The sequence below is a fragment of the Scleropages formosus genome, chromosome 18 (assembly GCF_900964775.1).
Source record: "Scleropages formosus chromosome 18, fSclFor1.1, whole genome shotgun sequence".
Classification (NCBI taxonomy): Eukaryota; Metazoa; Chordata; class Actinopteri; order Osteoglossiformes; family Osteoglossidae; genus Scleropages; species Scleropages formosus.
The window spans coordinates 560,043-574,510 of record NC_041823.1 but is presented as its reverse complement, the minus strand read 5'-3'; the positions used below and the strand labels follow the sequence as shown (position 1 = coordinate 574,510).

Below are 14,468 nucleotides of genomic sequence, written 5' to 3'. Positions count from 1 at the left end.
GCGGCTTTGTTCTGCTGAGCCCCCAATCCTGAGGGCCGTTGCCATGGGCAACGCTGCACAAACTGCTTTACGGCTAAAGGATTCATACAAAGTCAGAAAAAAGCTGAGAGATTGTTTACTGAGGAGGAGGAGGGTGTTTGTGTGTGTGTGTGTGTGTGTGTATCTGTGAACGGAGGAGGGATGCTGACCCACATTTAGGAACACCAAAGCACCGCTGCCAGCAGCAGACTCAAACAGAACAGAAAAATGTAACGTTAGAGCAATGCTGGAGGAACGCTGAAGGAACGTTGAGGGAACGTTGGGGGAACGTTGGGGAGTCTCTGGTCGCTGACTTGCTGAGTGCTTAGTCAGTGCTCTCGGTTGTCATTCCAGCGCTATAGTTTTGAACCACTGTGAAGCACTTTTCGTGCCGTTGCTGGACACCGCGGTAAAACTGCAGACGAATCGAATCCATGTTCATCTGAACACAAAATACGAAAGCGAACATTATAGGTGGACGTGCTCTACAGCACAAAGGCTCCCCGTGTTCCCAACGGTCGAATGACGACCACATACAGGAAATGGTAAAGGTCACAATAAATATGACATGTCATGCATTTCAACATAATAACAATAATAATAATAATAATAATAATAATAAACTTCTGACATCTTTTGAGAAGAACAAGGTGATCGCTAGTGGTCGACTCAGAAGAGCGGTCACTGTCCTTCCTGGTCACGTACTGATACACGTTACCTTGATGGTACGATCGATGAAGGCCAGACTGTGTCAAGGAAATACCTCAGTACAAAATACCATAGTATTTTCCGGCACTTCAGCTGGAAAATAACAGGGCTATATCGACACATGAACTACAGAATCCTGACCGTTTAATGAGGACCTGTTAAATCGTGGATTTGCTGTACCCAAGGCAAAGCTTCTTAGTGTGAGTATTCAGTCATCATTCAGTGACTCCGCACACACACACACACACACACACACACACACACACACACACACACAAAACCCAGCTAAGAGTCAGGATGCACTCGCACTCAGTGTCATGACCTCAGCTCCACAGTAGATGATGGAGGTTCATTTCCGTTCCAATCCAGCAGTTCAGATCACAGTGAAAATCAGAAGTTCCAAACAGCCGAATCCTCACTGAACACACACACACACGCGCAATACTCACTAGAGTCAGTACTCGGTAGTCAATACTCGGGGGCAGAGAGAACAGGACGGCCCACAGCTCGGGAGACCTGCCGAAAGGAATACCCAGAGTTGGACGAGAGATTCCCCCCGGCCGAGAAAGACTGGCCCCCTGAGTGACAGCAATGGTTCGAGCCCCTGTCCTTCCCCCGTCAAAGCGGTGAAGGTTCCTGCAGGAGCTTCGGCAGCTCGGTGACGACAAGCCTGAGCTCCTCCGAAAACCACAAACCCTGTCATGTCACCATGAGTCGAATCTCGACCGCAACGTGGACACTTTCCAAGGTTCCCGTCCGATCCTTTCACGCGCTCGGCATCTCTGTTTGGTCTCCTGTCATCCGACACGCCTCGACGTCGCACCCCCAGCCCCAACCCCAATGACGGTCGAGCTGCGGTTCGCTCCACGAGTCGGGGTGAGCGACCCCGCGCGACCCTGCGGATGACACAAGGAGAAGAAGCCCCGGACCCTGTCCGGCCGACCTCGTCCCCAGGATCCTCCCGTACGACACGCTGAACCCCCCACAGCGCTGCTGCTCACGTTGACCAGTGTTCACCACGTGTCCCAGTGCAGGGGGCGTCAAAACCTTGTGGACCATCCCCACTGGACACGCACTTGTTCACACAGCACAGCACACAAAGTAACGCTGCACTCGTGGTTTGCGTGGAAAAAGGCTAGCAGACAGGCAGCTCTTCGGGTTTCTCATGAACCGTGTCGTCATGACGCCGATGGAGACGCACGAACCCGGTACGCAGTTATGAGTCTGATGCCAGTGGAGATGATGGGGAGGGGAGCTCCGCCTCCTGTATTTTGTCCCTTGTTTGCTTATTTGTCACAGTTATTTATTCAAAGAGACAACAAGAAAAAGTGAAAGTGACTTTGGAGGTACAACAGAGTGACTACGGTAAGATTAATAACTCCATCCATCCATCCATCCATCCATCCATCCATCCATCCAGTTTCAACTTGCTAATCAGGGTTACAATGATCTGGAGATCATTCAGGAAGCATTAACTGCAAGGCTTGGGGGAAGAGGGGGCACCCTCAAAAAGAAAATTGTCATGGTACAGAGAGGGTTGGGTCACTGTTAGCCACGCCCACAACAGGGAGTGGACTGGGTCACGTACCTGCTCGGCCTTCTGTTGCTTCACACTAGTAGATTGGTTTCCCAGAACTGCGGAAGTGTGTGTGTGTGTGTGTGTGTGTGTGTATGAGAAGCAGGAATCATGGGGAAGGTTACATTGAGAATCAGAGAGGGAAACAGAGCCAATAAAGACGATTTAAGGGACAGGGGGCGGGGCCATATGGGTCAGCATATGTTCCATCTCCTTGGGAAGCCCAAAGCAGGAGAGCAGTGTGTGTGTGTGTGTGTGTGTGTGTGTGTGTGTGCAGATTCATTTCTCTCTTTAAAGGTTTCAGGTTAGTAAGGACATTGCAGCCACCATGATAATGTTCACTCAGAGCACATTAGGCTGCCTCATCTCACACACGTCTCTGATGGCTTCCACACCTAACCCTAACCCCAGTTATAACCTTAACCTAACCGTAACATGACCTTTGGGGGAAGTACTCGGAGTGTGCAGAGCACCAGGGGACACATGGACTGGACAGGACCGGACTGAACTGAACTGTATGAGGACTTGGGTGGACAGCAGCTGCGCCCATCATGAGCTCCACAGGCTGGTAGTCCTCACTTCACACACTGAACCACAGTTGCAGCCTCTTACATCAGAACCGTGTGTGTGTGTGTGTGCGTGTGTGTGTGCGTGTGTGTGTGTGTGTGTGTGTGTGTGTGTGTGTCGTAGGCATCACCAAGCAGAATGGAGCCCAACTGACACCCTCCCCACTGTGGCCGTAGATGAATTAGCGCAACGCTGAGATGTTTACAGATGTTGGCAAGGCTGTGGAAGCCCTGAGAGGAACTCCTCTCACGTGTGTGGGGTGTTGGGGGTGGGAGGGGTACGGGGGACAATGGAGTTGGACACGAGACACAAAATAGAAGACGTATGAGCAGACGGGACCAGGTTTCTCTTCTCTCATATAACGATACGTTTCGTTGTTTGTTTAGTCTCCCAGAGGCTCTAGCGTTGGACACATTTTTTACTGTCTTTAAAGGGTAAAAGTTCACGTCCTGCTCCTGCCTGTTCAAACACACACAGAAGGACTGATTATTGTCTCCTTAGTGCTAAGCTGTGGAATGACCTTCACCTCAACATCTCGTCTTCTCCTGGCCTTCTGACCTTCTGACCTTCTCAGCACCTCCAGGAGACTCATGCCTTTGCTCACTATCTCAGGACTGTCGAAACACCTCTTTTCTGACTCCAGATCTGTCCCACGGTATCTCACCGTGCTCTTAACCCTGATAGGCTGACCAATGTCTCACCCTGGACACTCATCATCGCGCTGTATCTTGTGACCTCAGAAGTACTTCAGTCCTCAACGAAGCGAACACGGTAAATGTTTAAAGAGTAAGAGAGTAAGTAAATCATGGGCCTTGAAAGCATCGCAGTCAACAGATCACATCACTTCTGTCCACAGGAGCGGAACACGTTTCAGAGGGAAAACCCATCTTTCGGTCCTTAGGAACATGCCGCACGGTCCATCGGGTCGGGACACAGCGCTTGTAGTGGAGACACGGGTTCGGTTCCTTCTGACAACCTACTTCAGCACATTATTGTATTCTCTGTGAAAAGCAGACAGTAAAACCGCAGTAAAGATATATCACCGCACAACAAGAAGGTCAGAAACACCAAACGTCTCAATGGACAGAGCAGAGTCCATGTGGACGGAACCGGGACACTTATTGGTACCAGGCGTCACTGGGCCAGCAGGGGGTGCAGTGGTGCTCCAGATTCAGAACAATTACATTGTGGACCGTCCCACAGGTGTCCACCACAGGTGACCAATGCAAATGTGCTCAACGTGACCACAGAATGACCTTGTTTGTACCCTGTTTCTCCCTCTTTATCGGCACCTCCACGTGAGCCACGTGGAGACGCACAGTTACAGCTGTCAACATCGCGTGTTCTGCAGCACCAGTTCGGAGGCAGGACAACACACAGCACTGCTAACCACACAGGAGGACAACCGCACAGGAGAGACAGTGTGTGTGACCGTGAACAGTATGACCGCGCAGGAGAAACGGTGTGTGTCTCGCTTTATTCCCGATTACCTTATCGACTGAGGTCAGCCAGAGAGGGGAGATCAGGACACCATCGTAAAACACACATCTAACACACATCTGCAGAGCTCAACACATGTGACCTCATATCCCAGCGTGTGCGCACACACGCACATACACTCACACGCACACACAAAGAATTGGCCCGCGGTGCGTGAGTGCGCTTTGGCGCGGTGCTGCCGTCCGACTGCCAGATCTCAGACTCCGGTAGTAACAGCCTCTCCGTGTCCCGTTATGTAAGAGCCACACGGGGGTCAGTCGGCACCTCGGACTTCGACTGTCAGCACAGTCCTGAAAACAACCTGGTTGCCGTGGAGACGGAGGTGGACCAGGAGATGGGGAGCAGCATCTCGGTGGACAGGTGGGGGTTGAGGCAGCGTGGACAAGCAGACAGAAATGTGTCACAGTGTCCCAAAAACGGCTGGAGGAACAGCGGGAGACACACACACACACACACACACACACACACACAGACGTGCTGATACGCACACGGATTTACAGTACAAACACAAGAATACAGACGTACACAGACACATACTGTACACACTCCCTGATGCAATAATGAGAAACACACACAAAGAAAAACACACATGCAGAGACACATGTAGAGAGACATTGCGAGAGGGAAACACAAGAGCAGACGCAGACTGAGGGGCAGCCGGACAAAGAGACGGACACACAGACACACACACACACCGCGGCCTGCGGACGGGGATGTCATGGCGCACCAGGTCCTGTGTCTCCTTCAGCTGCGGAGACGTCTGTAAACCCGCACCCCCACGCCCACCCTCACGCCCCCTTCCCCCCCTCCCCCGGCACGACAGCCCCCCCAAGGGAGGTACTCACCGCGTCCCTGGGCCACGGCGGCCATGGCTGCGAGCCTGTGTCCGTGTTCGTCCGTGTGGACCTAGCGGACCGGGACCGGCAGGCGCGTGCTCTGCGACCTAAGCGGCGCTCTAAGGCTCACTCGCCCTCCCCCTCGCGTCGCTCTCTTTCTCTCGCTCTCTTTCTTCCTCTCCCCCCCACTCCCCCGCATACAAATCAGCTGCAGCGGCTTCACAATAAGAGTCCCTGTGCGCGGCGTCCGCAGGCCCCTCAGTGTGCGGTCCCTCCTCGCTCCCTGTCCTCGCTCCGGCCTTCTGCGCGCACGCGTGTGTGTGCGTGTGTGTGTGCGCGTGATCCTCAGCATTGTTGTGTCTTTTCGCCCTAAAGACCTGAACTTGCATCCAGCAGTCTCCATGCTCACGTCAGATCCCATGACAGGTGCTGCTGTCGCACCGTGGTAAGAAAACTCCACTCTGCTGCATCACTGAGTCCATCCTCAGCTCTCCATCGATGCGCGGTGGAAGAGCCGCCATGGAGACCTGGATGGACCGGGTCAGCAGAGGGGAGGGAGCGCGAGCTGTAAGCCGTCCAGAGCGAAGCTCCGGGAGCAGACGGCGGGCAGAGATAAGTGGCAGCGAGCCCTCGAACCCGGGTTGCCGCGTGTCCCGAACCTCTTCCATCCAGCCGTGTCCCTCATGAATGCGTGAAATATCCACAGGTGGACGGACATCAGTACTCCACTGTCGGCTGGAAACTCTCGGGAAACACAGTGAAGACCCTACACTGGTAACACGGTACACTGCGTACCGCTTCCTGGGTTTCCGCTTGGTTATTCAGAAAGCCCTGTGAAGAACCAAACTTTCTGGACGCAATTTACTGTATTTTACCCTGTGGCTTTAATGCAGTGTAATTTCTCAGGTCAGGGGTCGTCACATCGCTGAAACATGCAGACAAACTAAAAGCAAAAATGCAGACGAATAAATGATAAAATCAGTGAGTAAAAATTTCAGCAGTGATTAAAAAACATCATGGAAGCCCCCACCCCCACCAGGCAGGAACACACTTGTGGTCCCACAGAAGAAATCATGAAGATCAAAAAAGTTGTGTTGATGCCGAAGAAAGATGTACAGCAGATAGAGGGATGGTTGTGGTCCACAGGGACACCGTTAGTGTTACTGTCGTTCCTGAACGCACTGCAGTGCCAACGGGGGGGGCGGGGGGGGGTGGTCTGAGCGGTCCTTCGGTGGCAGGCAGAGACAGACACAGACACGTGACCCCTGACCCCCAGCACAGCTGGCCAGGAGAGAGAAAACAGGCCCTTTGTTAGCGAGCGTCCAGTGGGGGGCTGCCGGAGGGGGGGGGGGTCTACGGCTTCCATCCCACTGCTTCCCTGCCCCTCCGCGGCCCCTTTAAGGAGAAACGCGCCCCTAATGTAATTGTCATGTGGACCGGAATGGAGCGCCGCAGCGCCGCCCCTTTGCTTTGTGAATAACAGGGTATTTCCATGTTGTGCTGCGGGGGCGGGGTTCCTCTGGGGCTCAGGGATGTGGGGGCGGGGCATCGCTCCAGCACTTCCTGTCTGCCTTAGTGCCCGATTAGTGTAATTAGTGCGTTCGCAGGGCTGCGGTCCCGGTCACCGAGAGGCCGGTGCTGCGTGTTTGTCGGTCCTGCGGAAGATGACCATCAGTTCAGACTCACCCCATCAGCATCGCACCACGACTGTAACTCAGCGCAGTAATAGCTGCAGAACTGCTGCATCTCAACATGCGCTTCGTATTGTGCTCCTGCAGCAGTGTACAGCTGAGTTTACTACGTTGTGCTGTGTTTGAGAGCGCGGTACAATGGCAGAGTCCTCCCGGGACCTGGAGCACAAACAGTTCAGTCAGCAGTACGATTTCAGCGCTCCTTCATTCATACCGTCATGCAGATTCTCATAAGAGCCGTGGAGATGACTGCTATACAAAGTGTGACCAGCAGGGGGCACAGTGGTTAGTGGTTGATGTTGTCACCTTGAAATCAGAGGCTCATGTTCAAATCCCTGCTCCTGGAGCAAGGCAATCACCCTGAAGTGATACAGTAAAAATTACCCTGCCGTATGAATCGGTTAATAACCATAAGTACATATATTATTGTACAAAGCTTTGCATAAAAGTGTGAGATACAATTATGAACAAAAATGTAAAAAATTATCTGGTGACAAATAAAGGTTTTTCTGTCCCCAGTTATTATTATCTTGTCGATAAAATGTCCCTCGACTCCGAAAAGAAAATGTTTCTGAGAAGAAAACACACATCAGTTCTGACAGTAAAAGTCCCAGTACTGGAATGTGTGACATACCAAATACCGCAGTATAATTACACTGTCAGATGAGATTGTTATACGCCTCCTTGTAAACCTCAAAGGTAAAGGAAACACACACACACACACACACACACTATCTGAAACCGCTTGCCTCAGATGGGGTTGTGAGGAGCTGGAGCCTAGCCTGGCAACACAGGGCATAAGCCTGGAGGGGGAGGGGACACACCCAGGACAGGACACCAATCCATCACAAGGCACCCCAAGTGGGACTCGAACCCTAGACCCACCGGAGAGCAGGACCTGGTCAAACCCACCGCACCACCGCACCACCGCACGCCCCCGGTAAAGGGAACCATAACTGCAAATTTATGAATCAAGTACATGTAGCAAAAGTAACTACAGTTTAAATTCATGGACACAGTAAAACAAAGTAAAACTCAAAAGGTGGGACAGATAATAATACAGAACCAGATACCACAGAGTCGCCATGCAGCACAAGGGATCGGATTTGAGTGCCTGTTTTCCCCAATAACCCTTATCCTGAATATCATCTCATTGACATGTGTCACGTGTGTCGGCTTTGGAGCACCGACACAAGACTGTTATTGACCATTACAGCGTTTTTTTGATGAAACCACACTTTTACACCATTACTCAGCCATACGGCGCTTGTCCCCAATAGACTCCTCCCACCATCTCCGTGCCAGAGTTCTTGAGCCTCTGTGCTCTTTATGCTGAGCTCTAAAGGCCCAGTGGTCAGACAGGCTCCAGAGTGACCAACACCACCGTGTTCAGACCAGCGGTGCAGGGTGGAAGGGGTAAAAGTGGAGTAATGGGGTAAACAGCAGAGTAAATAAAAAGCACCGTGAAGACATATGGATCATCACACACGGACACTCACAGACACACACACACACACACACACACACACCCTGTTGCTATAACTCCCTCTTGACAGTGAGACAGAACTTGTCCTCAAGTGAGAGATGCAGCAAGACCATTTCAAACCCCCTTCTCTGCAACTCGCTGCCAAGGGTTCGAGGAGGAACACGACTGAATCAAGAGCTCATGACACGTGTCACACCTGCCCTCCAGCGGAAACACAATGTGGTGTGTGATCACGCACACTGTTGGGACGAAGCCACGTTTACAAAGGAGCTCCAGTGACCTTTGACAGGGTCAAAACATACAGGAATGTCGTCAGAAGTTCAGCTATCACAACCAATACTGGCCACGGGACCCGACTGCACAGGACCTTTGGCCTGTAAGCGGAGCTTGAGGTCTCTGAGGCTTGAGCCCAAAACACAGAACGTGTGTATGGAGACGAACAGTTACCTTGTTGTTCCGAGAGACACTTTTTCAGTGGGCATGAAGGCCATTTCTCAGTACCATGATTAACTCAGTTCTTTATCGACACAACTCTTACCATCAAGACAACCTGCAATGTCTGATTATTAACTTATTACCCCGCTCTCTAAATGGGTGGGTAAATAATTGTAACCTTAACATTGTAAGTCGCTTTGGAGAAAAGCGTCAGCTAAATGAATAAATGTAACTTTACACTGCTTTACCCATTCATACAGGTAGGTCATCTTGACTGCATTCATTCAGGGTAAGCATCTTGATAAGGGTACTTTAGTGAGGCTGGGCATGTAAACCCAGAAGCAACAGTAGCCAGTGTCCCATTTGCCTCTGGAACCCACTTGACACCCCCAGTGAGACGTCACGCAGTCCTTTCCGTTTCATATGTCCAGGAGTCTGTGAAGTGTAGAACCCGTGAGTGAGCAGCAGATGGTGCCATCAGCACACACTTCCCCGGGTGTGGATTGCTTCAGGCCCCAGCTCCATCTGCACACACTCTGGACTTCCTGTTCTGGCTACAAAGACGAATCTTGGACTCCTAAATGCACTTGGCAAGTGAAGGTGAAGCTGGGAGAGCCTGAGATGGACTATTGGCCCACTCCACATGGTCCCACCTCGCTGTCTCTGCTGGCTGGACTGACCGTCCACCTCCACTGTGAAAAAGATCTGTCTTCTTTAGTGGAGGGTGGTGGACACTCGCTTGGGCTGCTGGTAGTGGAGTGGTTAGAGCTGCTGTCTTTACATCTGAAGGGCACAGGATTGAATCCTGAGCAAGTATTTCTCCTTAAGTGCCCCAGGAGAAGTGCTAACCGTGAACTTCTCAGCCCATTTGTCTCAATGCACCAGAGTTTCTGGTTCTTGTTTAGTAGGAGTGCAGTTTTGTTCACAGAGGGACACGGTGGCATAGCGAGTAGCACTGCTGTCTCACGGCCCCTGGGTGGTGCAAGAGGATGTGGGTTCGATTCCTGCTCAATCTGCATGGGTTTCCTCTGGGTGCTCTGGTTTCCTCCAGTAGTCCAAAAACATGCTGTTCAGGTATTGTACAGTTCTAAGGTTCAGAAGTTTAATACAAGTAACAAAAATGTAACAAATGAACCAATTGTTATTTAAACTTCCAAAAAATGTTAAGCTTGATATTGTTTAATACTGTGACGCTAGCGCATTGGAGAACTGGGGACTGGACCTAGGTGCGTGATCATCTGTATGTTGGATGAAAGGGCAACACAAATCTCGTGGTCGGGGTAGGCAAACATTTTGATCTGAGGGCCATCCAGAGACGAGGTCAAAAGGGCAAGCAATGATTGTGGCCGTGGGAGACAGGATACAGGGACGAGGAGACAGGCAAGGGGAAACAAGGAAGGGAGACGCAAGGAGATATAAGAACCAAGAACGGGTGAGCACCCCCTCCAACCAGTAAGATTCCTCTAGCGCTAACTTAATGGCCAGTAGTTCTCTATTTCCAATGTGTCAGTTGCACTTGGTGGGAGACAGCTTTCTGGAGAAGTATGCACAAGGATTGAACTTTGCAGGGGTCCCCTGTCTGTGTGAGAGAACCACCCCTACATCCACAACCAAGGCATCCACTTCCACAACAAAAAGCAATAAGATGTCAGGATGCCGGAGCACCATGGGTGGTTGTAAACAGTCATTTGAACTCCTGGAATGCCTCCAGGGCCTCTGGCTGACAAATGAGCCTGAACCCTTTCCCTTAAGAAGGGAAGTGAGGCAATGCTACTGAAACCACATATGAATCAGGGGTAGAAGTTTGCAAACACTGAGAACCTCTGTAGAGCCTTTATGGAGGTCTCACAGGGCCAATCTAGCACTCCCCAAACTCTGGTAGGGTCCATTGCCACTCCCCCGGGCGAAGGATGAAGCCCAGGAAGCTCACACACTCCTAGTGAAAGACGCATTTCTCTCCTTTGAGAAAGAAATTATTATCCGAAATACAGCGCAGGACCTTACTCACATGCTCCACATGTTCGGCTATGGAATGTGAGAACACCAGTATGTCATCCAGGTACACTAAGACACATTTCTTCATCAAATCCCCAAACGCATCGTTCACAAAGTACTCAAAAATGGAGGGAGCATTAGCTAGCCCAAATGGCATCACCAAATAGTCATAGTGACCAAGGTGGTGCTGAATGCTGTCTTCCACTTGTCACCCTGTCTGGTCTGGGCCAGTCCAGCACTGCTTGGCCCATTTTTGGGTCCATGGCCACTCCGTCGGCCGTTAAGATGAACTCCAGGAAGGCCACCTGCTGCTGATGGAATAGGCATTTCTCCCCCTTGACGTTAAGACCATGCTTGAGCAGCTTCTGTAGTACCTAGCGCACAAGCCACATGTGCTGGGTCATGGTGTGCGAATAGATCAAGATGTCACTGAGGTATACCAAAACTCCGTGGTGGACTATGTCCCCCAGTGCAAGGTTGACGCACGCCTGGAACACTGGCGGTGCGTTACACAAACTGAACAGCATAACAGTATACTTGTAAGGGCCGAGGGAGGTGCTGACAGCTGTCTTCCACTCATCCCTTTCCCGGATCCAGATTAAGTTAAGTTATAGGCATTGTGCAGGTCAAGCTTTGTGAACACTCGAGCTCTGTGGACCTGTTCTAGTACTGCGGTAATGAGTGGCAGGGGATGCAGGTACTTTACCGTGATAGTATTCAGCCTGCGATAGTCAATACAGGGGCACAACCCACTGCCTTTATTCTCTATAAAAGAGAAGTTCGCTGCGGCCAGTGACGTGGATGGCCGAATGATCGTGGAGGCCAAAGCCTCAGACACATACTCCTGCAAAGCCTTTTGTTCAGGCAGCGCAGCAGGTAGATTCTACCCTGAGGAGGAGTGGTGCCCGGCAAAATATCGATCGCACAGTCCCAAGGTCGGTGCAGGGGAAGTGTGGCGGCCTTGTTTTTGCTAAATACCTCAGCGAGGTCCTGATATTCAATATATTAATCAGACATTGAATCAGAAAGAAGGAGAGCTCCTCCACATGAAAAGTCCCCACATACACGCGTAAAGCCTCGGTCTGTCGGTACCCAATGGCTATCCGTCCAGGGCACTAATATGTAGGGTGACATCGCATGCCCGCACTGGGTTGCCCTGATGTTGAGCAAAGTCTGCATCCATGAAGCAGCTGGCGGCCCCGGAGTCTATTAGCGCTCTCGCCTGGACCCGGGCAGTTTCCCAACACACCTCTATTGGCACTGTCAACTGGGCATCTGAGCGACGTAGGGCACTCAACACTGACCTCTGGCAAAGGCCCCTGGGAAATTATCTGGTGGGGCAGTCAGCTCTGAAATGCCCAGATCCTCCACAGTAAAGGCATAAAGTAAAGGCCCTGGATTCACTGGCATCTCCCCTCTGGGGTCAGGTGCCCTTGTCCCAGTTGCATGGGTTCCAGGGTATCCGAAGCCATGGAGGAGTCCAGGAGGGGCAACCGAGGGCGTAGCCCTGGGTTCCGGGCAAGGGGGTTGATTGTCATGGCCGTCTCAGCGAACCGGTCCAACGTCCAGTCTTCTCTACAGTAGGTGAGTTCGGCTTGTAGATGTGGGTGCAGACCACACCTGAATGAGGCAAGGAGGGTGGCTTGGTTCCAGCTGCTTAGTTGCCCAAGGGTTCTGAATTCCAGGGCATATGCTGCCACGGTCCGACTGTCCTGCCGAATTGTCATCAGTCGGTTGCTGGCAATACGAGCCGAAAGCAGGTGGTCAAACACCATCTGAAATTGTTTCCGGAAGCGTTCATAAGTGGTGGTCTCACGTTTGTGCCAAACCGCTATTGCCCAATCCAGCGCAGGTCCGGTCAGCAACGAAATCAGGTACGTGACACGGCTAGTGTCTGTCTGAAAGACGTGCGGCTGGCTCGCCAACACTAGATCGCACTGAAGGAGAAAACCCTAGCACTTTTCAGGGAAGCTGTCATACCGGTCCGCCGTGGCCAGGGGGGCCGTTGCAGGTACGTTCGCAGCAGTTGCTTCTGATGATGTAGAGGGTGCTGCGGATGCAGTGCTGGGGGAGACCCCAGCCGCCGTTGCAGGAGCATTCCCCTGGGCGTGTTCAGCGACCGGCTGTGCTCGTACGACGCCCTGGAGTGTGTATAGGATCTGCCGCAGGGTCTGCTCATGGGAACCGAGTAGTACCTGCTGTGCAGACTCTGCCTTCTACAGACGCTCCAACTCTGCTGGGTCCGTTAAGATGGCGGAATCTTCTGTCACACCCAGGGACGGGAGACAGGAGGTAGGTGGTTCGGACCCAAGCACAGGTGAGGTCATCCCGGATTCCATCCAACACAGAGAGGGAGGCGAAATCGTTGGTCAGGGATAGGCATAGGTCGATCAAGGTGCAAACATCATTGGGAGGGCAAGACAGTACTCAGAACAAGGGAAAGCAAGCAGAGGTCAAAAGCCAGAGAGACATGAAAACGAGAAAAAGGGTGCAAGGGATGAAACAGTAAATTTGCTAGCCAGGGCATTGCAAGATTCCACAACCTTGTGTCGGGACGGTGCTGCCTTTATCCCTGGCCTTGATCACTGTCAGGTGCGGCTGCTTGGCTTGTGGGCATGACACCAAGACTCTCACAGCCATGACCTTACGCTTCGTCCTTTTGACCACATTTTCAGATCCTCCCCACAACATCGTTCTCCAACCAGACCCTCCGCCTGTCCCCAGCTACAAAATCTGCTTTGTCCCTCCTGTACGAAATGAAAGATCCTGCACTTGGGTCCAACATCCAATGTGTCGATTCTGTGTTGTAACAGGAGCACATTGATTATTGTACATCACATGAGAGCATCATAAATAATAATAATAATAATAATAATAATAATACTAATTGCACCCTGTGTTACCGGGTTAGGCTCCGGCTCCCCGCATGGGACAAGCAGTTTCAGACAATAATGATAATAATGCGGTGCACAGCACCGTGCATCTGGATGGGGCGAAGAAGAACACAGAGGCAGCGTTCATTTCGAATGTTTTTTTATTCAAACACTGATGCACAGGGAAATAACGCTCTCAGTCCAAGGACCCCGTTTCCTCCAGGACCAGCATGTCTAGCCAGCCTTCCCAGCCTGCTTAGCGCCCCCAAACTCTCTCATAACACATTAGTAGACATAGTCACCCCATCATTTTCCCCAGAAGTGCCCCCAGTGGTTGCACACCCACATTTCACATTAATCCCAACAATGCGACTAATTACATTTAACAAGTTTCCCACTCAGAACAGTATCACGGGTTGTTACAATAATAATAATTGCACCCTGTGTTGCCGGGTTAGGCTCTGTCCCTGCTTGGGATAAGCCATTTCAGTCAATGTGTGTATGTGTATAATAATAATAATAATAATAATAATAATAATAATCGCAAAACCAACTGACATTTCAGCTGTTTTCCACAGTATTATGCAAATGCTGAATGCCATCTGATGTTTTTATTTGAATTCTTTGTCCTAAAAGTATCCAGAGCTCATCTAAAACACAGAAGGATGTAAAGGAAGATGTAATGCAGAGCACCAGAAATGACAGTCACCTCAGTGTTTGGGTTATCATGACAAACAGACTTTCAGAGCAGCTGATCAGAACCTTTTGGATCTGTGAGCGACG

The 14,468-nt window shown here is 51.2% G+C and overlaps 1 protein-coding gene across 2 annotated transcripts in view; it reads right to left on the bottom strand.

Annotated features, from left to right (window-relative positions):
- The window catches only part of LOC108923650 (CLIP-associating protein 2-like), a 36,327-nt gene extending 30,975 nt beyond the window's left edge, over window positions 1–5,352 (bottom strand). For both annotated transcript variants that reach the window (XM_029259847.1, XM_029259860.1), the window contains exon 1: window positions 5,215–5,352. In XM_029259847.1, coding sequence (XP_029115680.1) covers window positions 5,215–5,239 — 25 coding nt within the window. In that variant the 5' untranslated portion in view covers window positions 5,240–5,352. The remainder of the gene's footprint in view (window positions 1–5,214) is intronic.
- Between the last annotated feature and the right edge of the window lie 9,116 nt (window positions 5,353–14,468).